Consider the following 24,396-nt stretch of genomic DNA (forward strand, 5'->3'; position numbering starts at 1 on the left):
CTAGCACTCTTTGAGTCTCCCTATCTCTCCACCCTTGTTTTCCACTTCACCTCTTCATTTCTCGCAAGTCTCACCATCCTTTTGAAGCTCTTCATCTCAAACTGGTTTATGCTCTTGCTTTCTGCCACTTATGAATTCCAGATCTACTCCATACATTATTGTGGACATTATCACTTCCTTGTTGGATGGAAGTGATAAGTAGATTTAGGGGTAAGCTTTGTAGATTATCCAAGATAAGGGCAATCACTGGACTTTTGTAAGAGTTAGGTTTTAGGAGAAAGTACAAGATACAAAGAAGGTGGAAGGGGGGAAAATGGACAAGATATAGAGAGGGAGAATATATTGAAAAGGTGCAGGGAGATGTGGGTGCGGAGGAGAGGCTTAATGAAGTCCTTAAAGATGAAGCACACAAATATGAAAGAGAACAATGAAGAAATGTATAAAGGATGTGAGGAAGGAAAGCAGGGTGAATGGAGCATGTAGAAGAAGCAGATGTGTAGATATATGTTTTCTGTAGTAGAGAAGAAAGTGTGATTTGGAGAGAAGATGTGTATGTTGGCTTGTGTGAGTGTAGAGGGCTTGCACCACATCACACAAACATGGGCCATGAAACACCACAAAACCAGCACAGAAGCATTCTATGCAACTAACAACCTACTCCCAGCACCCCCAGAATGCATCCATACCAAAGCACATACACCAAACTTGCCCAGAAGTCAACCCTACAGATAAGTAACTTCCAAGACAAAGACACTGACATGTCATTCAGGTCACCACTTGACTCTCAAACTACCAAATGCTGAAGATGTGACCATCAAACAAGATGCAGAACAACTGATAATTTACTGCTCTTCATTTATTCACTCCAGTCAGCTACACAAAATCTTTGGCTTGATTTGTGTGTGTGGGGGGGGGGTCATATATCTCTTGCAAAAAATATATATAATAAGCATGACAATGGATTGATTGATAGTGGAAGGCTTGGTACGGAAAGATGTGTGTATTTGCAAGTATGTATGTCTTGTATATATGACTCGATGGTCATTCTGAAAATTCTTGCTCATCAACGGTGGAAGTTACTTTTGTGTTTTTACAGGATCATCATCATTTCAACCTTGGGTGGTTGAGGAGAGAATAATTCCTAAAGCTTTGATATTATCCCATTTTGTATGCAGCCATGGACGTGGTGTCCTTATGTATTACTTTGCCTTAAAATTTGAAGTTATTCTCCACTGTGGCACCACCTTGGCCTGTGGAGTATGCCTTTGACATTTATTTTATTCTATTTCATGGGATCTATACAGTCAAAATTAGTTTGTACTATATTTTACCAGGGGGAGCGAAGGCAGTGTAGCAGTTTGATAATTTTGATGTGGCACTAATGTTATAGGTCCCCGTAGGCAGAGGTGGTCATGAAATATACCACAGCTGCCACAGTTGGAGATTTTTAAAAGGTAGTTCTTGTCGTGCATATCAAGCCATAAGGAAATTTGCCCCCCTCCTCCTCCTCCCTTGCCCAAAGAGTGAAATTATGTGTGTGCGTGTGTTTTTTTTTTTTTTTTTTTTTTTTTTTTTTTTTTTTTTTTTTTTTTTTTTTTTTTTTTTTTTTTTTTTTTTTTTTCCTGTTTGAATGCTTGATTGCAGAAATTGTATTTAATTTTTAATCCAGATTTATTTTAGAGAATTATTGGAGCTGAGTGTAGCACTTTAAGATAAGATTCTTTGAATCGTGTATTGTAAGGTCATGTGACACCTGGAAAGATGTTGAGGATTGCACAGATGATATCATATTTGCTTATTGTTATTATAAATGTTGGCAATTTTTAACCATGTTATTACATATATTTTAAGTTAAACTCAACATCTTTTTGTCCCAGTATTGTAGTTATTTACCATTTGTCAATATAGACAACTGAAATTTGAAATGGTTCATCAGAAAGTGTTTGTGTATATATATATTATATCATATATATATATACACTGTTTATATATATATATTGCCAGTTTAATGGAGTTTAACCAAATGAACTATGATTTTCCTTCATAATTGTAAGAGTATCCTTGGGCTCCTTTTATGTGTTGGGGTTATTAGTAAGTTTACTAGACTAATTCATTTTCCACATAATTCAGTAATCTGAAAATTATGAAATAAAGCATATTGTGTTGAGCATTAGTGCCTTGATAGTAAAGCAGGTGTATTCAGTATGTTTGGGACACCAACCAATGTTTGTGATAATAGAGTAGTTTATATGCTGAATCAAACTATTGATTATAGTGTGCAGAAATGATTCAGGTATGTGGAATCTTGAGGTCTGGCAGAGTTTTCCCATTACTTCAGGGAAAACCGTATTTAGCCACCATAATTTAAGCTTTATATCTTGTTTTCTATTGTATTGAAAAGAATTACTGATTTGTTGCAAAAATGTGTTTTAGAATGAGGTGAGCATGGACAGTACGGTACAGTCAGTGGGATACCAGGTCAGTTGAACTTTTGTATACTTTTTGTACACAAAGAAATATGTAGAAGTTTTTGGTTTCTGGTGCAGCTTTGGAAATGCAGTACTCAAAGCAGTGATTGTCAGTGGACACAAAGTTTCAGTATAAACAAAACAGGTACAAGATAAATGTTCATTTATAAGCCACATTTAAGCTTAGTAACTTTATCACTCAAATTTGCAGTTCATTTATTTATTATCTTAATTTAGTCTAGATATAATTTCATATTAATTTTTCAAATGCACATGTAGTGCATTTGTCCAGTGGTGAAAAGGTATAGCCTCTTAATTAGTATTGCTTGTTTGACAAAAGAACACACCATAGCAGGAGTGGGATCAAACTAGTACCATACATAATCAATGAACATAAAACACTGTTACAGTAAAGCTGTTCTTTCTCCCTCCCTCATCCTCTCGTACCCTTCCTTGTCCATTCCTCTCCCATATCTCCTCCCCTCACCCTCTCATTCCCTTCCTCATGTTCTCCATTCTATGTCCTTTCACACACACATGCAGACATACTTCACCTAACTAAAGGAACATGTTAGGTTTGAATGGAGAAATCCCACTGCCTCGCTAAGTATGAATAGGATATAAAACAAACCACTGTAAGAATGTCCACAGAACAAAAATAATTTTTCCATTGCTGTTCACGAGTACCTGCAAACATTATGTCCACCATGAGGTGCACCTGAAATGGGTTATACATGCACATATGATTAGTCTTGCTGATTTCAAAGAGTGTAGTTATTCTATGCCGGAAATGTGATTATATGATGTGATAAGGATGAATATTGTAATAGATATTAGGGCTGAGGTGTTGAGGTGGTTTGGACATGTGGTAAGAATGTACGAGAAAAAAGGGTGTGTAAAGCAGAAGTGAATGGAGTTAGATTGAAAGAAAAACCAAAAATGAGATGGGTGGTCAGAGTGAAAGAGATTATGACAGCTGTATGTGGAATGTCTATCAATTGGGGAAAAGTTGATGCAAAAGATTGGTGTCAATGGATGAAGGAGGGGCATTCAACAAATTGGTGGAAGTAAACCATTTCCATATGTTGAGCCCAGCTGTAGAAGAGTTGTACCATGCAGCTTTGTCTTTGTCCCCCCCCCCCCTTTTTTTGGGGGGGGGGGGCTGTCTCCAAAGTGCTTGGATGTTAAGGGTGGTTGAGTGGATTGTATTAGTGTAAGATGTGAGTATGTGCTTTGACTTGGCTGCCCCTTTTATAAGATGGGAACAACTTTGGTTGTGTTTGTCTGCATACATGTGTATGCATGTATCAATACAGAATTTGGGTTTAAGTTCATTGTATTTACCAAATTGTAGTACACAGGAAAGGAGCAATCCTCATGGGGTCCAGTCTTCTATTCTCCAATTATTATACTTAGCATTATTATCATGCATGGCTCCAATGTGGTCAGTATCCATATTCTCCAGTTTATTGCACCAGCTTGGGCTACATTGTCTCCTGAGTAATTCCAATCGTACATCAGTATGGAAAGCTGTTTCAATTTCTCATGACATCTAAGCTGTTTCAACCCTAATTAAAATATCTATATCATTGTGGTCTTCCCCATTAGCAAACTTCTGTTGGCATAAACTGAAGTTTATATACAGCATTTACCTTGTACTCCATCTATACTAAATACATGTTAAACAGTCATGGCAATAGCGTACAACCCTGATGCAACTCCATATTCACCTTTAATCATTCATTCCCTCCATTATGAACCATCAGACATGCCCTTCTATTTGTACAAAAAACTTGTTGCCAGCATCCCCCAGTTTCACTTCCACCTGGCCTTTTCCAAATTTGACAACACCTTGAAGTTGTTCTCAGGTTTTCCCTCAGTCTGTACTTCTATTAACAAGTGGCCATCTGCCCCCTTTACCACTCTCTAAATGGCTCTTTATACACTCACTTTTTTCTAAAATATCTTTTATTCCTTTAAAAAATTATCAGAGAAATGCCAATCCCACCATCTACTCTATACTTCTCATATACTTCCTAATTTCACCTTTGCAGCATTTCTTTTTTTCTGCCACTACCATATTTTTAGTCTACCAATCAGTTTCTTTCCTTCTGTTCCCATCCACTCTTCTCAACCTGCTTACCATTAGACACTTATTTCCCCCAGGAAATACAACCATTCTTTTTTTCTTCTCTCACTTCACATACATGCACACACACACATTTTCACTACATGACAGATGTTGTCTGTCAGTTTTGCCTGATGTTCCTTTTTCCTTTTCAGCACCTCATCCTCACAACTTCTAATTTCTCGTATCCACTCACAATCTTTTCCACCAGACGATCAAACACTCCATTGCTCTTTCCCTTCAATACATTCGTGTTTAGAACTCTTCCAGTCATCCTTTTGGACACCACAACACAATCCCATTAAGGTTCTCAACTTGCCTCCCATTGACCACATATGTTCATTTACATTTACTTGAATATGTCTTTCTTAAACATATTTACTACTGTCATTTCTCATTCAGTCCACATTTTCTCAACACTTTCATTCCCTCCAAAGAAACTGTATTTTCCATACTTCAGACTTCATGATATGCACATGATTACCGTAAGACAGAACATGGGAGGCATTATAGAAAAATTTTATCCTGTCAGGTAGAACAACAGCATTAGATCATTGGGTGCTACAGGAGTTCATCTAGTAACATAGAAACAGAAACTAATACAACACTTGACATCAGTCCAAGGTTTCTTCTCAGGGAGGTCTCGGGAGGGCTTGAGGACCTTTACCAGCTGTTGTGGGATTACAGGGTTACAGTCATCAAAACTTTTACAACAATTAAAGGAAGTGTGTGTATATATATATATATCCACACACACATACTCTTGCTATAGGAATATTGGTGTGTTGTATTAGGTTTACATCCTGTGGGGCTAGGATAGTTTGGAAATGAGTCCTCCCTGTAGAAAAGTGTATAGATCGTTGATGAATCACTAGAAGTATTGCTTAAGGCAATAGAGTAGAAACATAACCAAAGGAACATTTGGGATATGATGCACAGGAGTAGACTAAGCATACATAATTGACTGCTTTTTATGAAGAGTAGGAAGAGAATCCGTAATGATCCCCACACCGACTTCCCAGTTTTTGTGGGATAATGATTTTAAGAGGTCATGTTGTTCAGAGGCGGGATACTCTTGGTTGGGGGATTCAAGTAAGGTGATAGTATGGGATCAGGCCCAGAAATTAGGTCTGTTTCATAGCTGGGAGGAGGGTGTTATATAGCTGTCTTGGAGTGTCCTTGCAGCAGCAGCAGCATGAACAAAAGTATGTAGTTACAGAATTAAGTGGAATCTTTGTAGGCTGAGATGGAGAATAGAGTTAGGTTGTCAACTTTCATGGAGACAGTAATTTTGGGAAGGATGTATGGCTACATTGCCAGTGGCTATGGTGAAGAGAAGATGGAATTTTTTTGAGGTGCTCCTTGATAGAAATGTGAAGTTACTTGAAAGTTTCAGTGGCATAGTAATTGGGATATGAAGATGGGTAAAGCTCCATAGAACCCTAGAAGAGAGTACATATTACATCCACCACTTTCACCATTTCCAGGTTAAAAAGTACAATACAACATAGACATATTGCTTGTTGGTGAATATATTATGAATTATTTTTGTTTGCACCCAGATATCTGTGGTGCTGCAACTTTCATGGAAGCTCCTTTGGAGGAGTGGTTTCATGAGGTGGCACTACAGTTGCTTGTTAGGAGAATCTGAATGGGATCTCTTTATACTATTACTACTAAGTTGTAGGGGCAACAGTTGCCTGACACTAATAACTGTAGAAAGGTCTAACGACTGCACTTAACCACAGTGGAGCTGTGGGTTTCCAGTCAGTAAATATCAAGGCAGCAAGTAATTTTGTCAACAAACTAGACATATTGTTTTGCATTTTTATTATATGGTCCAACCTGTTCACAGGTTTGGAAAAAACACAGAAGTAGCATTAATGAGAATGGTATTTTTGTTCATCCTCTGACAAGTTTGTTCCCTATCAACTGAAGAGCATGCTTTCATTTTTTCCTGGTCTTTGACATATCTTTTCCGTAAAGTGATACCCCTCTCATGATTGGACGGTCCAATATTACCTTCACACTACATACTTTTTGCGTTTTACAGTTGTCTTCCTGGATTTGTGTAATGAGACATGGGCAATATTCTTTTGTGTTGTTTCTTCCTTGCTAATTCATGGAGAAGACCTCTTACTTGGTTACTTGATTGGGAGAAAGATACAAAAAAGGGGGCTTGGGATCCCAGTCCCCTTGCTGTGCCCTGTTCAGTCACCTTTTATGACACACAATATAACAGAGGCATTGTTTTTTACCAGGGAGTCATATGGGTAGTAAGGAGAATTTTAAGTCGGAGGGCAGGATGAAATTTTTCATCCTACCCTACATTCATCTTGGCATGGAAATTAACCCATGGCTACACTATCCAACAGAATAGATACCAATGATTCACATGGAATTCAACCATTTTGTAGCTTTAGTCTCCATTAAATGATGTGTGAAGGGCCTTAAGAGAGTGAAAGTAACCCCCAGTATAGAAGGGATGTCATGGTTACAGTAGAAAGTGAAAGAAAAGTAAGAGATTAATTTTGAGGGTTTTCATCTAAAAATCATATAAAGTTTGGAATTTAAAAATTAATGTTTTAGGATATTGGGGTGACAAAAATATGGGGAACAGACTTCAAAAATATATATATAAATATTAAAAATAAGTTTTGGAGTGAACAGGTCATTAGGAAGGTATCAAGTTGTGAAGAAGGGAAGTGTGGGACTGGTAGAATTAGGAGGATAGGCCTGCAAGTTGTGAAAGGTTTATAGCGGAGTTGGGTGCCGCAAGACTAGGTCTTGGGTAGCGGGAAGATGGACAATAAGAGGTGGGGAGGACAGTCGATGTTCAAGGCTGGAAAATTGTCAGTAGTACATGGTGGTGGTGGTTGGGGGAGGTCAGCTACATGTAGAGGATATTCAAGTATTAAGATGAAGTTCTGAATGATGGGGAAAATATGTGTATTATACTACTGTAGTTTAAAAGATAATGGTAAAATTACCAAGATATTATTTAGCATGATAAAAAATGTTAGTAGTAATGACAAAATGAGCAAAGAGGAGAGCCATATTTGTGGACCACATGTTCAGCCTTGAAAAGAAAATGTGCAGGAAGTAGTGAGTAGAGAAGTATAATTTCTTAGAATTAGTGAATGTATATGGTAGTGTCAAAGGGGGGACAGTAGTATAAAGGTTTGGAAATGTATGAATGCATGAATGGAAAGCAGTTAGGAACAGCTGTGATTGGAAATGTATGTTTAAGGATTTAGGTGGTAGTTCAAGGCGAAGACAGGTCCAAGTTCGATTTAAGTCCCTTTGGAGTTAGGAAACAGGACTTAGCAGATGGGAGTAGCACATAGACGAGGGGAGGAGAGATGGAATTTAAATTACGTACTCTTTGCAGATAATGTAGTGCTGATGAGAGGTAGTGAGGAGGAGCAACAAGAATTGACAGCCTTTGGAGAGAAATGTGAGTGGAGAAAACTGAGATTTGAACATCAATAAGAGTAAGGTGATGGGGGAAGTTGGGGGCTTTTCTAAAAATCTGAGACAGAAAACAAATTTGAAAAAGCTACAGTATTTAACCCTTCCACTGTGAAGGGCACTTGCCTCAGCTGAATAGAATTGCCTGATGAGTGATGATAAACTACTAAAGTCTAACACAATGAAGGGGTTAAGTACTGGTAAATGGAGTTTGTTTATATCAAACTCCAAATCACTGTTGTCTTATACCTCAAGTTTCTCTTAGAAAACCAGTAACCCCACAAGAGCCAGTAATGGCTCACAAATCCATCCATAGATATCTTAGGAAAGAATTCTTGGGCTATTGCCTGTTGTGAGTGTGGGTTTATTTCTATGTCATTGGCTAGGAGGGGAGCAGTCACTAATTGGCAGGTCTCCTTTGGTGAAAAAAATTAATAAATTAATAGAAAATAACATATAATAATGAAAAATTAAAAAAGGAAGGAAAAAGAGGGAAAATCTCCATTTAGAATAATAATAATAAAAAAAAAAGGGAAAAATTGGAAGTTTGCAAAAATATTTTAGGACTCCCTTGGGACTGCACTTGTGAGGGCATGACAGAGTTTAGAGACATGGTGGGGAGATAGCAGTCTGAGATGTCTGCCCTGTAAAATAACATTCCATTTCCTGTATTTTGTCCAGGGAATGTTGTATTGAATATAGAATGCAAGAAAGCCAGCTAGTATAGAAGGAATAGAAGTCAGATAGAGTTGGGGTGGAAATAGGCATAGGATTTGGAGAAAACAGTGCCACAGCCACAAGCATGGGCTTTGGACAGCAGAAGGAAATTATAAATCAGTCGGCAAACTGTTTTTAAGAACCACACTTCACTACAATTCCACAGCATGGTTCCTAGTAATCAGGAAGACAAGATTAGACATCTTACAAACTATGTACCACATAAAAATAAGGGCGATGCAATTCTTTAAGAGCCCATAAACTTGCTCACCCATCTCAATATATTGCTTAAACACAAGCACCTTAATGCAAAAACAAAAACTAAACCAGCAACATAATATTCAAACATCGGCAAGAACTTACCACATGTACCACACAATACTGTCTATCCATTGTTTTCCTCCCCTTACAAGGGAAGACAAGTCATACAATACATTAACACATTTGCATTAGATCACAAGCTCTTAAAATCCAACCACCAAACTCAGGGCCCTAAAAAGCTATATCATACTTATCCCACCTCCATCTGCTCAGGCTTTTCATCACAATTATTATGCACTTCACTCCCACTCTAAGCCACAGCATCTAGGCTTTTCCTATACAGCCCAATAACTATCTGCTCTGTCTTCTCCAATCAAAAAATACCACTTCAGCAAAACCATCAGACCATATCCAACTAAACACCCTCCCACCACTTTGCTGTCTACTAGAAGACTTAAATACATGACACCTCATTAGAGGAGCCAACAGAACCCCACAAGGCAAACTTACATCCTCCCTAACATTTCACTCCCTATCACCATACAGCACAGACCAGCCAACAACATTTCACTTCTAGACGATTACCTCCTTGTATACTGACTACCTGTAATACCAGACCTACACCATAAGGAACCCCTCCCACTTTTCACATCCCTTTCAGGCCCAGCCCATAACCTGTAATGTCCCTTCCCCAAGAGTTGACACTCCTCAATTTCAAAAACCTCACTACCTACATTACAACAAGCACCTATTGGAATTCAGACTTTGCCATCTTTCAAAGACACTCAACCCTATAGAAATCTTTACCTTTTTAAGAAAAAACTTTTACACAAGCCCAATGAGTCAGGCATGCCAAAACTTGTGGTAAATTTATGGTAACGATAAGTGATTCCCAGCTGTACAGATGAATTATATTTGTGTTTGTATATGTGCTCTTATGTTCGTAAAAACTTACTTTGAAGCCTGCATCCAATGAACCTGGTAAAGATTTGTGGCAGTACAGATTTTGTTCCATTCAGTTGTTATAGCATTCACCAGGTACCCAAACAGGGTGCCATTCTTTTATCATATATATGGAAACAGCTATACAAATGTAAAAAATAGATTAAAAAAAAAAAAAATCATCACCTTTACTATAAACATAAGTTGTTCATATAACTACTATTGAAAATCAAGCCTGGTCATAGGTTCAAACTGCCCCAGGTGCAATCACCACACAAGAGGACATGGAACACCTCATACTATGATGCCTCTTACCAATAATACTTAGATAACAATACATCTTCCCTGAGTGTCTTGTGGACCCACCCAGAGGCTATAGTCAGTTACAAAGGCCAAAGGTGCACGAGAAATACCAGGGCCACTGGGTTGATTTATTCCTTGCAAAAAAAAAACACAGCTCCCAAATAGTTGGCAATGGCCACCAGATAATCCCATAAGTCATTCAAAGAAGAAATGTTGTGTTGTTGTCCAGGCATAGTTAGTGTTTGGTGGTGTTGGATAGATGTACAGTGCCTTGTATGATGGTTGTATGTAGGATAGTACGATTCAGTGCAGGTACTGTCTTTGAGCTAGATGTTGTCTTGAACACAACCATACTAGTATGGGTCTTGTTTCTCGTAAGAAGGATTTTTATGTAATCTGTCTTCAGATCTTAGTGTGAATGTATTGTACTGATTCTTGTATATTTATTAGTAGAAGTATTCTTATTCTTCTTATTCTTTCTCTTAGGATTTGGTTGTTGGGTTTTTGCTTGTGAAAAAATGGTAGATACACAAATGTACACAAGACCACTCAACCCTGCTCACTCATCACACAGATCCAACCAACTGCAGTATATTACTGAAAAATCAACAGCCTCTCACCTGCAGTACACAACACATTCATACAAACACACGTTCATATTCAGATCACATAACAAGCACTACAACTCCAAACAACCTTACTGCATCAGACTTCTCCAGATATCAGGCTCACAGAAAAACCCTTTGTAAGAGAAGCAAGAATCACACTTGCACAATTCTGATCAGGTCATCATCTAACAATAAAACCATACCAGTACCTGTCCACAGAAACAAACTTTCCCGGGTGCAATCATCACACAGAAGATACCAAGCACCTCATCTTAGGAGTACACTGCCCCAACCAAGCTGTACAACACATTATTTTTTTCCATGAGTGACTTTATGGATATTGGCAGCATGTTATTGTGCAGTAGCATGCAAGCAATACTTAGGGACTATATGGGGCACTTCTACAGACCAGAGCCTCTTATCATTTTGTCTATGTTAGAGGAGATATCCAAGCATAAAGAAACTTTTGTGCTTTATTGTACTGTGACTGGCCCTCCATCATTCTGCCCCACTCCTTTCTTAATGCTGTCTTCTACCACTTTGAGTATATATTTCCATATTTGCCTCTCCCTTGTGGTAGGAGGAAAAAGAAAAGTGACAATGTAGGACTAAGCATACTGCTTTCCGTAACCCTATTGGTACATTCTTATGAGAAATCAAGGTATAAGAGGGCCTAGGAGTTTTCCAACCAGAACTGTAAAGTTTGGGTCTTTTAATATGCAAAAGTGTGGTATGGATAATAGTAAAAGGAAAGAGATAGGCAGTATGTTTGTGAGAAGGAAGATGGATGTGTTAGCATTAAGTAAATCTAAGTTGAAAGGGAGGGGTGATTTTGAGTTTCAGTGTAGTGGGGAGGGTATCAGGAGTGAAGAGAGGACAAGGAAAGGAAATGGTGACTACTAGTGAGTGAGGGTATATGTAAGCCTGTGGTGGAGTGGAAGGACATTTTTTCAAGTTTAATGAATGATGATGGTGAAATTGGGAAGGGAGATGTGGATCTTTGTAAGCACCTATGGGCCTGGTAGTAAGAAGAGTAGAGAAAAGGGAGGGTTTTTGGGCAGATTTAAATTAGTGCAAAGAGAGTTTTGGGAGGAATGTCAATGTAGTGGTATTGGGAGATTTCAGTGCTAGAGTAGAGAATGAACCAGTAGATGGAGTTGTTGGGAAGTTTGAAGTGCCAGGTAGAAATTGTAGTGAGTGGGGGGTTGGCCGATTAAGTGAAACAGCCATGCTGGGAATGTATTGTCTTGCTACATTGCTTTTGATCCAGAGCAGTGGGCAGGATACAGGGATGATCTATCATCCATGAGGAGCTAAGATGAGAGGAAGGAAGGGGTGAGCGAAATGAGTGGGAGTGGGTACCTGCCCTTTGGCATGGCTACCTCCCTTGCACACACATATACCAAAGGCTTTTTTCCCCCTTACACAGAAGGTAGCCAAAAGAAAAAGGCATAGGAACTACTCCCACCCATTCCATTCCCTACATACTCCCCTCTACCCTCTTCCTTCCCTCTTATATTGGCACCTCCTGGATGATGGGTCATCCCTGCATCTTTTCCACTGCCCTGGGTCAGAAGTGGGGAAAAGCTCTTTGTATATAGAATGTAGACTATAAGGTCAGTCCAGTGGCTTTTTGCCTGTTACCTGGGAGTTGTGGGCCTCCTGCAAGAGAGATCTGAGGCACCAGATTGAGAGATTGGTCTCCACAATTTTGAAATTCAGTTGTGTGTGTGTGTAAAGTACAATAGGGGAGCCAAGTACAAGGAAGTACAGCAGACATCCTCTTCAGATGAGCTATTGCATCACACAAAACTCGTTGCAAATTTATAATTTTGAAGTGGAATGAAATTGTACCAACACCAAACTTTGACAAGTATGGACAATCACTCTGCTATTCCACAGGAGACCCCACAGCTCCCAGATTAATCAGCAACAACTATTGGATGGGCCCTATGGCATTGTAGGATGTTCCCTGTCTTCTTTGGGGTGTTTACACTTGGGGCAGTTTGATTCAGTGGCCAAGGCTATTTGCACTGATACTGTCCCAGACCTGGAGAATGTCCTGTGGGTTGGACACCTCAGCCTTTTCATACACAACCTTCTTGGCACAGACTAGCAGGCTTCTGCAAGTGAGACCTAATTGTAGTATACAGGAAAGCAATGCTCTTTGGGTCCTGTCTCCCATTCTCTAATTTTCTAACATAGTTTGACAAATTCATGTATGGCTCCAACTTATTCTATATCTTTGATTTCCAATAATCATATATAGATTTGAACTCATGTATTGTTTGAGCTTGGGCTATATCACCTAAGCTATTCCACATATACATCTATATGGAAAATTTCATTCCTTCACATCCTTTCAACATGTGGTCTTTCTCAATTTACTTCCATGACCTCTTAAAACCCTCCCATCTTTAATCAGGAGATCTCTTCTATCAGTGTAATCTATCCCCTTTAATGACATGAACACTGTAATCATGTCACCTTATTCTTTTCAATCTTTCAAAACTGGTAGACCCAGTACTTTTAGTCTTTCCTCATATGGCTGGGGATCATTTTGGTTGCTGCCCTTTGTATTATCTCAATCTTGCTTACATCCTTCACTATGCATGGGAACCACACTATTGACACATATTCTGATCTTGGACATATCAGGGTTTCAATGAGTTTTTTCATCATCTCTTCGTATAATGGAATGCCACTTCAGTCTTCAGGAGTAGTCCATATGTCTCCCACAATCCTGCTGATATGTCTGTCAAGTGACAGGTTGTCTTTTATCAACACTGCCAAGTCTTTCTCCTCTTTTGCTTTTGTAATGTGTTTGCTTCCCAAGGAATATTTTAAGGATGACCTTTAGCCACTGTTTCCTTTTTCCAACACTGCATATTTTGGTATTGAACTTCATTTCCCATTCTTGGCTCCATGCAAAAATAGTATCTAGGCCTGTTTACGATATGCTACCGTTGTCCTCATTTATCACTCTTCTCATGATTTTTGCATCATCTGAAAACATGTTGGCATAGTTTGTTCCTTCCATCATGTCGTCATTAACATAAACAAGAAACATTATTGGTGCAAGCATTGAACCTTGTGGAACTCCACTTATTACTGCTCTCCAGCTTGACATCATGTCCTTTACTACTGTCCTCTATCTTTCCTTCTCAGTCCTCCAACATGCTCCAATTTCCACATAAGTCAACTGTGAGGTACTTTATCAAATGCTTTCTCTAGGTCCAAGTACACAAAGTCCATCAATCGCTTTCAAGTAAAAGGCTTAACGTACTTGACCTTCCAGATCTGAAACCAATCTGACTGTCTGTCAAAATGTTCATCTTTTCAAGATTTTGGTCCATTAATCTTTCAGTCGTTTCACATTATTTCACTATTGTGCTGGTTAGTGATATTGGCCTATAATTTTTTAGTGATGTTTCCTTGTTTCTACCTTTGAATTGGCACGACTTCACCATACATGAAATTTCACAGTTTACATGAATAGGTAAAAGATTCCAGCATTTGCCACACGACCATGATTCACGATAGCACAATTTGAATAGACTGTCTGGTCATGTGTGTTCCAGTGTTTGGAGAGTGTCTGGGAACCTAACCAATTTTATCCCATAAGACCTGTTATTGGCCCAACACTAATTTCATCCTGCACAATGGTCTAAGGAATCTAACAGTCATGTTTGGCGAGGTCTGACTGTGTGTGTATATATATATATTCAGTTAGTTGTGCTTGCATAACTGGTATAGGGGCTCTTGCATAGAACTGTGTGCCAATCATTTGGCTTCCGAGTGTACATGTTCTATTGGAGTGATTTTTGTGCATTCAGTTGTTATTTATAGTAACCTTTTTTATCCAGTTTGTGCAGTGGTTGACAAAAGTACTACTCAAATGGGTCTTCCCAGGTTCAATAAAAGTACTGTCTGTCTCACCCCAGGTGGACAGTACTTAAGTCAAGCGCTGTAGAGTGCCTGTTTTCTCAATAGTAAAGAACCATATTGTAAAGGCATAATCAAGTGTGATTCTTGTGAGGCATCATTATACTGTGGTGAATGTTCTTCCTGACTAGAACCTGTGCTTGCTATTGGTATTTTGATTTTCTTGTTGATATTCTCAGTTAGGTCCATAATGTTTGGGCTGAAGAATATTGCATATCAAAAAGAAGAGTTTTGTTCAGTGAAAAAGGTTGCTGTTAAATTTTACTGTTGGATATTTCCTTTGTTCATAGTTGAAAGGGCTGAGCTGTGTTAAGGTTAGATGTTTATGGCAGGCATTTTGTAGTTGCCATGCTATTTTTGTTACGTCATCTGTTTTAGTGAGAGGTTTGATCTTATGTTCTGGATTTGGAGTAGGGTGAGGTCACTTGTGAAGAGGATCATGTTGCACCTTGGGGGTCTCTTATTCAGTTGGTTTTGGATACACCACACAGTCAGCTTAGGATAGTGTCCCTACCACCCATTTTCAAAATCTTGGTGCATATCCTCCATCTGTAGTTGCAGCCCCAAAAGGCTGGTATTTGTTTGCTAGATTTTCACCAACTTTGACACTGTTTTTCCCACCTTTCACTCGAGGAAATCTGATGGCTAGCAACTGCTCCCTGCTGTGTCATTCAGTCATTGCCATAGAGTCCCACACAAATTCAACACAAGCAAAAGACCAAAATTTCTTCCAAGGATTAGGGGTTTCCAGTCAGTAAAGCTAGAGGCAACTTACTCGTACAATATATCTAACAAAAGTACAGACACGCCAACCCAGCAGAGAGACAATCAAAAATTAAATTGGTACACTTATGTTAAGAACACCTCCCTCCATAAGACTGCTTGGCCAGACAGTCTATGGAATGACAATAATAACACCTTCACTGAAACGGTACACTGGATGGAGGGTGATCCATGTCTCCCATAACTTGTTGAGGTCAGAGGCAATGCAGCTAGACACAGCACCTCCAAAGCAAGACCTGATAGGCAAAACTTCCCCCCACACCCATCCCTGTGCCTTTGTCCACTCTTAAAACGTATACAGAGCTGACAAGAAGAAATCCTTTTGGGTTGCATCATTTCTTTATCCATTAACAATCACTCTCCTCACCTATCTTTTGACCTTTTCCTTCCTCAATAGAATTTCCTCTTGCAACCTATACCTCCTTCATCACATCATCTACACAATTCTTCCATTCAAATTCTCACCGTTTACTTGTGTTTTCTTCTCTCCCTGTGCCAGTCTACTCATTCTTTCCAAATACGCAGACCATCCCAGCATTTTATTTATCGACCATATTGACCTCAACTAAAAGAGTACCCACATATCATCAGCTTGCCAACAGCCATGCCTTAGACAAAACTGTCACACAGAAGACACAGTAGCTTAAACTACACTGTCTTATATTTGCATGCAATCATGCAAGGAAAGGCAACCCTGAAATGTGGGGGGACATTTTATGCATTTATTAATCAATGGGTTATGCATACATGGCATGAGGTGCACACGGGAAGACAGACAAGTATTGATTGGCATGGGGGTAGTATCTTTCATTACACAGGGCAAAGACATTGCCATGCCTAGTATAAGTATGAAAAGGACCGTTGTACAGGAAGTGTCACTGCTGGTCGGGGCACACCATGACACTATGGAATGGGGGCAGCATCTTTCATTACACAGGGCAAAGACATTGCCATGCCTAGTATAAGTATGAAAAGGACCCTTGTACGGAAAGTGTCGCTGCTGGTCAGGGCACACCACAACACTATGGTACCCTGCCTTATGCTAGTACCCTATGCTAAAGCAAATACCACACACACCATGCTCACAGGACCATCATGAGAGGTATGATTATTCGCAAGCTGGGGCAGGGAGATCCGTTCACAAGGACCACAGGTCCTCCACTGAGGGATGGGTTGTGATGGGGGTAGCGTCTTCAGGGGCCGGTGGGTGCTTCCATAGGATGGTGGGGATGATGATGCACTGGCCACACATGGTAGTTCCCATCAGCAGAGAGGGCGTCCTGGAGCTTCCAATGTGGGGTGGCAAAGTTGAGTAGGGCAAAGGAGTTGGACGGGAACCTAGAAGACACAGAGGTAAGCAGGTGGCAGTAGGCAGGGTTTATCCATGCCGCAGTCCAGAGTCTTTGAAGCATCCTGTCAGCATCAGTAGCAGGTGATGGGTTGTCCCTGTGAAGCACCGGCATTGCCAGTGATGACATTCTTAACATGGGATGAGGATGCAGACCATCATCAGCATGAAGTGGAGCAATCCAAGCAGATTTTGTCTGCATTTGGATGTGGCCCAGATGACAGCAAGCATCTCCAGTGATAGTGGCATATCGGGTTTCGGTGTCTGTCTGGAACCACTAGCCACACTGGATGAGACAAAAGTGCCCCTGACTGTGGTCTTGGAGGAGGTTGTGCCCAATGCTGTAGAGGCACAATGCATCCATTTGCAGTACCACAAGCAGGATGCGGTCAAAGGGCACCAGTATGGGTGGCAACAATAGAGCTCACCTCACTGATAGGTGTGATGGTACCGTGCTGCACTATTGAGTCAAGTTCTTCCTTCTCTTCCTCCTGAAATGCAAACGGTATTGACCTCAGTGTGTGGGCAGCAAGGGGCACAGTGTCAGCTTTCAAGTGGATTCTCAGGGAGAACCTCCATCTTTCCTAGGGTGTGGGGGTCATTCTTTGAGACCAGCATGCAGAGGAAGTAGTTGCAGGCAGTGGCTGGTGAGCCATCAACAGGTAGCATTAGCTCAGGCCACCTGTCTGCAAAAGTCACCACCAAGATAGGCTTCGGGAAGACAGGTGGGACTATGGCCAACTCCCAACAGTGGCCGAAGGAGAGGAGGGGTGTTTGGACCCGCATATGAATGAATGTCGGCAGTGCAGTGCCTGTCTCTGGGCATCAAGGTAGCCCAGAAGTGTCCCATTGCAGGAGGGCATGTGGAATATATCAGCTACGTACATCAGCACCAAAAGTGATGGCTGTAAGCTGGCTCTGGATATCCCTAACATGCCTAGGAGCCATCAGACACCAGGCAGCAAGTCCCAGCCTTCCCGGGGGAAGGTGCTGGGGGGCACCTGACATGGAGCAGCTCCTTCACATCCAAGACTGTCACCCTCAATGCCTCATGTGAGGAGCAAGGGAGCTGAGATGTTTTATGAGTTCCTTGGCTGGGTGGGCATGGCCTGTGTGGGCCAGCTGGGCTCCATACACAGGTTGCTGTCTCGGAGGGTAGGGCTTGGCCTGGAGGCTTAGTATCCAGGGAAGTGAGATGAAAGGCCCCTTTGTTTGCACCACTATATGTCCACGAAAGCGCATCATACTGTTGCACAGTATTGCACTCATGGTCCAGCATGTACAATGTCTCCTATTCATCTAGTTCTGTCGGCACTTCGTTCACATATGCGCCACCAATCGTATCGTCCCATGTTTCACTGTTGCAAGTTGTAAGCAATTACTCACTTCAACATGTTTGCATGCAATCATACAAGGGAAGGCAACAGTGAAACATGGGAGAGGGTTATGTGTACATGGGGATGCACACAGGAAGACAGATGGATATCAACTGGTGTGGGAGCAGCGTATTTCACAACACAGGGTGAAGATGTTGCCACGCTAGTATAAGTATGAAAAGGGGCCTTGTCGACTGTAACAAGGGCCCCATGTACGGGAAGCATAACTGCTGGTCAGGGCATGCCATAACACTATGATACCCTGTGCTAAAGCACATACCACATCTTGCACTCACTTTTTTCCTACAGCAGTACTATTCATCATCGGTGAGTGACGTCAGTGATTGTAGCCAAATTCAGTGAGTGGCAATTACAATATCTTGTGAATGAGTGCTGTCAGTGGTTGGAGGCTGCAAGTCTGCCAGAGAGAACCATTGCAGCAGACAGTCTCCACAAAAATGCTCTTTCCCAATTACTCTCTTTACTTTGAAGTTTCCCTTACCATCCTCACTCAAGCAACTGATTACTTTCAATCTACTTCATTATTTGTCTCCCTTCCTTTGTGAAGTAAGACTATACACATACTCCTCCAATCCACTAGGACACTTCTTTCTCTAAGACATGTATTGAACAATTTCAACAGTCACTACTGTTAAAATCCAACCTTTGTCAGACATACCACATAACATTCATCTAATTGAAGTACCTCTTCAAACTCCTGTCCTTGTATCCCTCAGTATTGCTTTGTATTCATTAATTCTCCCCATCTTGTTGATCTTCCATCATTTCTTTGTTTTACATCCATATAGTCTTCCTACAACCATCACATTCCTCAGAACCTTTCCATTGGAAAATAGGCTACCAAAATTCTCCCATGCTAGTGTTCCAGGTCCACTCAGTTTTCCAGAAGATTGTCATCATTTTGTCAATGGGTTTTACCACCATTTGCTTACTCGGTTTAGTGGCGTACCTCCTTCAAACCAATTGTTTTTTTGCTTAGTTCCTCCATAGATGCCATCATTACAACAGGAATATCACTTCTAAATAAGGCATAGTCAGGGACCAAGATATGGCAAACCAAAAGTCTGTAGTCCAGCCCAGCCAACTGGTGCCTCATATCAAGCAAGTTGCCAAGAGCAAGAAGATACTGTGACATTATATTGTTGTCACATACTTCTGTCCAAAGTATTTCACCCACAAGATCAAAGATCACAATTCTTTTCACACCATAAGTACTCTAGGGTAAAGGCAGACAACCTGGAGACAGTTGACCTCTACTATCCTTTGGTAAAACCTTGATATACTATCTTCTCTCTTTCATTAAAGCAAGCTTGATTGAGGGTGGGGGTTGTTTCCAAGGGCATGTGTAGAAAAATTTGAGTAGTGCAATGTGTTTTATAAGGAAAGATGACACTCTTGAGGATGAGTGGTAACTTTTCATCTTGTGGGGGAATTAAGCCAAGTATTTTGTGTGTATGTGGAATATGCATACAAGTTTATGCATTCACATGATTGATTATATCCTTGCATGTATGTGTGTGGGTGGGTGTAATTGTTTGAAGCCTGTTGACAATGTTCTGAGGTCAGTTGAAGAATGTGCACAAGAATATGTAAACTTTTGGTGTTGTTATATGAAGTATTGTGAACAGTAGATGATATATAGTGTGAAAGATCCATGTGTGTGCAAAGAAATGTACATGTGTGTTATAATTAGATAGTAGCAATTTAGTTTCTGTACTCTTTTGTGAGTGTGTATGAAAAATGTTATTTAAATTTTAGTTTAGTTTTTCCTTAGTTTAACATGAATCACTAAAGGCAGTGTTTCAAATTTAAGTTGGCCAGCAATTCTTGAAGCCTGTAAATTATAATCATGTGATAGCCATGGCCCTTTTATGTAGAACACCACCACTACAATAGGCAGACAGGCTGGATGTTGTTGAGCTCTTGTACGTTTGATAAGAATGGGTCGGACAGTAATGTCCATGGATTTGGGTATTGCAAATACAGTGGGTGTTACTGTAACTTACACTGGCTCACCTGTGCGTTGCAGCAGTATCATCAACACAGGTGGTACTGAGTCGAGGAGTGGTGAGCTCTCCCGCCCCCCGCGCTCCCAACCAACAACCAGGTGAGCCAGTGTACCTAACCCTCATGCCCTACACCCGTCCCTCCCCCGTCTCCTCTTTCTTTCTCTTTCTCCCATCCCTGTGCTCCCATCCCCAGATCTCATTTGTGTGGTACTTCATCCTCTACTGTCATTTTACTTTATTTTACTTTATATTCTTTTATTTCTTGGTTTAATGTTTCTTTCATGACTAGACTTGTTTGGGTAATGGAATTCTCCTTTCCTGGACAACTACTACTTCCTGTTGATACTTGGAATTGCACCTGTGTGGGTTTCCTTACTACCTAACCTCTGCCTATTGTCACGGGTTTTGTCTGTCTTTAGTCTGCAGTATGTACTAGGAAAACTTTAACCTGCACCCCCTACCCCTCTTCCTTATCCTATTCTTCCTCCATATTCTCAAGTTTTCCTTCCTTACTTTCATCCATGGGTTCTTTGTGACCTTTCTTTTCATGGGTACTGGTAGGTTGGGGTTCCCCTTGCAAGTGCCAAGCTACTTATATCTAATGGTCTGCATATTGTAACACTTATAGGTGCAGCTCAACCCTCTTGTGTATTGTACTTAGATGATGCTCCTCATCCTATTCTTGCTCACCCTTCTCCCTTCTTCTTCTACTCTTCCTACGTCAACTTCCTCCCCTTCCTCTAGCTCCTATCCTTCCCCACCCACCTCCTATACCTCCACTAATCTTGCATTGTGCCTTATCTCTTGTTTTCTTCTTAATTTGTTCTGCATTGCTTAACTTTGCCTTTTTTTTATGGATTTTCCTTTGCACATGAGTCTTCCTGGTCCTTGAAGCAAAGCCCCATTCCTCGCTAAATTGTGAGTTAAAATCTTGGTTTGATCAAATTCATCTTACTTGCTGAGTAACATAAACTTGTATACAAATGGTTTCTTGCTTACTCAGTTGTTGATCAGGGATAAATTTGTTAAACCAAGAAAAAAGGCCATCAGTGTCATTCAAAGTCATGAAAGTGGTAATGAGAAAGGTACAGGAGTTTAAGCAACATCAGGTGTAATTTATGCAATTGAGGTACACGTACAAACATTTTATGTCTGTCACTCTTCCCTTGGTGACTGGAAAGACTTTCTAGTTCCCAGGAAGGTGCAAAAGCATTTTCATCCCATAGACAACCATAAGTTAACTACTGTTTTGAAGTATATGACTTGGTTGCAAAGGAATCTCCTATCGAGTGTACTACTTTAGATTAAGTTGGCAGTGCTCAGTTGTTTATTATTTAAGAAATCATCTCTTACCTGTCTTTCCCAATTTATATATATATATATATATAATATATATATATATATTTCACCATGTCTGGTCATACTATAACATGTCTTCATTATTTTCTTATGTTCATTCTTTTGCACCTTGCCATACCTTTCTGTTATTTTCTCATGTCCTCCACCACTTTTATTTTTATCTGTTTCGGTTTCAGTTTAGAATTTGAAATGGTACATTTCCAACCCTTAGCCGTTGTTTCTTACCTCCTGCCCCAAATCAGTCTTGACAGTCCATAATAAACCCCCCAGCCCCATACTCTTCCACACCATCTTGTTTTCTGCCCCAGGGCTACTCCCCATACCTCCACTTTTTGCTCCATTTCCTTCGTAGACTTTCCACCTTCCCCTTACTCCCTCAAAGCTTTTCTTCATTCTTACACCTCATCCTCTACCCAAGTCTTCTCTCTTTCTCAGTTTCCACTCCAGCTACTCTCTTCTTTCTTCATAATCTTCATATTTTCCCCTCACTTCTCTCATTTCCTCTTCCTTTTCTCAGTCTTTATTGGTCAGTTCCTATTACAGACTGCAAATTAGCGGCTGTTCTTTTGAGCTGCTTTATGTCTTAACCTTGAGTCTTTAGAAAGTTACCTTAAAGAAAAAAATATGTCTTTCAGGGCTTCCAGATTATATTGGAGACCCATTTCTCATTATCAAATCAATTATTATGTTAATGTATCGTTGTTTGGTACTTGTATTCAGGAAATAAAGTGAATCATTCCCTGTCTCCCACCCCTCTCTCTCTCCCTCCCTCCCTCCCTCCCTCCCTCTCTCCCTCATTCTCTCCCTTTGATACACAAGGGTTGACGGTGCAGTAGTACCACTTTCAACCACTAATTCATCAGGGAGTGCAATCCCACCCATGGCTAAGAATTTCAGCACTGTTGGCACTTCCTGTTTCCCCGCCCTTTCCCCCTCTCTCTCTCTCTCTCTCTCTCTCTCTCTCTCTCTCTCTCTCTCTCTCTCTCTCTCTCTCTCTCTCCTCTCTCTCTCTCTCTCTCTCTCTCCTCTCCCTCTCTCTCTCTCTCTCTCTCTCTCTCTCTCTCTCTCTCTCTCTCTCTCTCTCTCTCTCTCTCTCTCTCTCTCTCTCTCTCTCTCTCTCTCTCCTCTCTCTCTCTCCTCTCTCCTCTCTCTCTCTCCTCTCTCTCTCTCCTCTCTCTCTCTCTCTCTCTCTCTCTCTCTCTCTCTCTCTCTCTCTCTCTCTCTCTCTCTCTCTCTCTCTCTCTCTCTCTCTCTCTCTCTCTCTCTCTCTCTCTCGTACACACACATTGTTTGATGGTGTAGTAGTACCGCTAATACATCAGTGAGTGCAATCCCACCCACCAGGGCTGAGAATTTCAGCATCGTCAGCACTACAAGCTGGCAGGAGGAGTTGGGGTTGGGGATAAGGTCACAGCACTACCCATAGATCAGGATATATGAGCTCTGAGCTCTCATCTGGGAGGGTAATAGCTGTCAATTACAAATCCAACTGGTGATCCTAGACTGTGGTTAATCTCTTGTCACTTGCTCTTTGTGTGTGGGGCCTTAACTAAAAGTTTTATGCAGTCCATATTTTAAGAAGTTGTGACATCGCAAGGGGCTGGCCACAGAGCAGTCCACACAATTAGACTAGTCTCCCATAAGAATAGAAAATAAATAACTAAATATAGAATAAAACGGCTTTCACACCATCCATCTTTTCAGTTACCCTCCTTAAATATCAATCACATTGATGACTACATTTTTACAATATTGTCTTCAATTGTATTTTTCACTCCTTTTCTTTTTTAATCCTATCCTCCTATCCTATCCTGTTCATGGAAGTGGGCATTTGTTTAATATGTAGGTAGGTAGGAGAGCAATATTGAGAGCTACACTGCAATTTATGGGAAGGTGTGCAAGTTTGTATTGTTCTTTTTTGTCCTCCAAATCATGGTGGATATGTACAGTATTTGGTATATGATGACAGTTTTCCCCAGTCTTGATTTGCTTCCCCCTCCTACTTGCCCTCCATACCCTTCCACATAAGTTCTCTCTACACATACACCCACGCGCACACACACACACACACACACACACACACACACACACACACACACACACACACACAAGTGTGTGGGTGCACATGCATACATACATATATACATACATTTGACATGGCAATGGTGTATCCCTTGGCTGCCTATCTCCCTTATAAGGAGGAAGATTATTTTATATATATATATATATATAGACACAGACACATTCACACAAACAATCAATTGTAGGAAAATTGATGGGACCCAGTGAGCATTGTTCTAACCCTATACACTACAATGTAAACATACACACATATGCATACTTAATTTAACTTTGTTGCCACCATTATAAAGGAGGAAGGGCATTTGGATTATATAATATATATATATATATATATATATATAAACCCTTCCGCACTTCTTAATTTCCCATTTCTACTTTTTATATCATGAACTGGGCTCTACTTCATGCAGAATCCTTTTATCACTCCTCTAGCCCATGTAGTAGTTTTCATTTGTATTACTACTGCTGCTCTCTTTTTTCTTTATTTTTCCCTACATTGGTCATTCTACATGTAATATACCTTAAAGTATTCCAAAGCTTTTTGTCTTTCTTTACTTTACTCTTCTTTTCATTTC

General features: G+C 40.4%; 1 protein-coding gene across 17 annotated transcripts in view; it reads left to right on the forward strand.

The window, feature by feature from the left end:
- LOC143036906 (sex-lethal homolog) overlaps window positions 1–24,396 on the forward strand; it is a 64,801-nt gene that overhangs the window by 34,372 nt on the left and 6,033 nt on the right. For 4 of the 17 annotated variants that reach the window (XR_012967410.1, XM_076204861.1, XM_076204868.1 and 1 more), the window contains exon 7: window positions 2,434–2,478. The exons of 6 other annotated variants lie outside the window; for them this stretch is intronic. Coding sequence is in view for 3 of the 11 variants with exons in the window: in XM_076204861.1 (XP_076060976.1) it covers window positions 2,434–2,478 (45 nt within the window). In the remaining 8 variants the exon portion in view is untranslated. Of the gene's footprint in view, window positions 1–2,433; window positions 2,479–7,987; window positions 8,054–20,400; window positions 20,479–24,396 lie in introns of all 17 variants that reach the window. 7 more of the 17 variants (XR_012967411.1, XR_012967416.1, XR_012967417.1 and 4 more) reach the window with 3 other exon arrangements.

Source organism: Oratosquilla oratoria, chromosome 21 (assembly GCF_046742065.1).
Source record: "Oratosquilla oratoria isolate Oo_2021 chromosome 21, ASM4674206v1, whole genome shotgun sequence".
Lineage (NCBI taxonomy): Eukaryota > Metazoa > Arthropoda > Malacostraca > Stomatopoda > Squillidae > Oratosquilla > Oratosquilla oratoria.